Here is a 1,495-nt window from a genome sequence, read left to right as displayed (position 1 = left end):
CCGTCACTTCGGCAACCGTCTCCACCGCAGCAGCCACGTCCGTGAAATCGACACCCGTATCCAAACCAACGGCTTCGATAGCAACTGAGGGGACCACACCTCAAGTGTCCACCAGCTCCCTCATCACAACCAGGACTGTCCCGCCATCAGGTTCTACCTCACCTGCGATCAGTGAAGCCACTTCCACTATTTGCCAGCCTGAATGTTCCTGGACCAAATGGTTTGATGTGTCCCAACCAACATCTGACCTAGATAGCGGCGACGATGAAACCATCACAAACATCCGAAAACATGGGGAAAAGGTCTGCACGAACCCTCAATACGTAGAGTGCCGGGCAGAAGACTACCCTGATGTTGACATTGCTGTACTTGGGCAGACAGTGCAGTGCGACACCAAAGTCGGCCTGCTCTGCAGTAACAACCAACAGAAAGGGAAGTCCGGGATGTGTTTGAACTACCAGATGCGAATGCACTGCTGCGACTATACACACTGCCGCCCGGGAACTACCCCCGGAACAACGACGACTGCCACCAGCACGAGAACACCAGCAAGCACACCGGGCACCACCCCCGGTCTAACAAGCGCTCCTTCCACCGTCCAAATCACCACACCAGTCTCAGTTACTTCAGCAGCCGTCTCCACCTCAAAAGCCACATCTGTACAGTCAACACCTGTATCCAAACCAACTGCACCGATTCCAACTGAAGGTATGATATGACAAGTCAAGTCTCTAGCTACCTTTTTGGAAAGAGTTCTTTTCCTCTCCCTTTGTTTTCTACTAAACCTGTAATCACTGAAACTTTGTCTTTTCTGTCTTCTGTAAATACATCTACTGGCATCTTATCATCATCTTCCACTTCACTGTTTAGTCCAAGTACTGGAATATGTTTAACCACCCTTAATTCCTTACTTCTGTGAACAAATTCCAGATTTCCATGTATTACATAAGATTTACTAAAACTACCCTTATGTCTTGTTCCGTATATATTTTAATGATCAGAGGACAAATGAGAAGTGTTTTGTATTCCTCTTGTCAATCTATCAGATTGATAGTGTAGTTGAATGTATTAATTTTCCCCTTTTGAAATAGTGGAGATGCATCCAATGTGTTTCACTCCCGAGATCTTTGCGATGTATCCTAAGCAGGTGGTCAGTGATGTTTCAGTTATCTTACAAAGGCGAGAAACACTCATTACAAGGTGTTAGTTATGCGGGGATACTTTCATGGTGAGCACCTATGTTCTTTTGGGAGAGGTTTGCTCACCAGAGCAAAGTGTTCTGAAGGTGCTGCCCAGGACTCTTCAAATGCCCTTACACAGTTTTTCTGGGGCTATCTGGAAGTCCCCCACACTTCTGTCATTTTGCAAAATGTGCAAAGCAGAATTTTTCAGGAGAGCATTCTTGTAGAGGGAATAGAGCCTTGGTGTTAATGAGTCATTTCAGGAGGTCACCTTTTTTAGGAATTATGTGCTTTCCCCCCCTAGTCCTTCAATC

General features: G+C 46.3%; 1 protein-coding gene across 1 annotated transcript in view; it reads left to right on the top strand.

The window, feature by feature from the left end:
- LOC107114305 (mucin-5AC-like) overlaps window positions 1-719 on the top strand; it is a gene marked incomplete at its 5' end in the record, with an annotated part of 23,171 nt that extends 22,452 nt beyond the window's left edge. Inside the window, one exon of the mRNA XM_015415752.1 lies at window positions 31-719. Within this exon, the coding sequence (XP_015271238.1) occupies window positions 31-719 (689 nt within the window). The remainder of the gene's footprint in view (window positions 1-30) is intronic.
- Window positions 720-1,495: the final 776 nt, after the last annotated feature.

This window comes from Gekko japonicus, unplaced genomic scaffold, assembly GCF_001447785.1.
Source record: "Gekko japonicus isolate JY-2015 unplaced genomic scaffold, Gekko_japonicus_V1.1 scaffold5695, whole genome shotgun sequence".
NCBI classification, from domain to species: Eukaryota; Metazoa; Chordata; class Lepidosauria; order Squamata; family Gekkonidae; genus Gekko; species Gekko japonicus.
The sequence above is the reverse complement of the archived record's forward strand: the minus strand, read 5'-3'. Positions and strand labels throughout refer to the sequence as shown.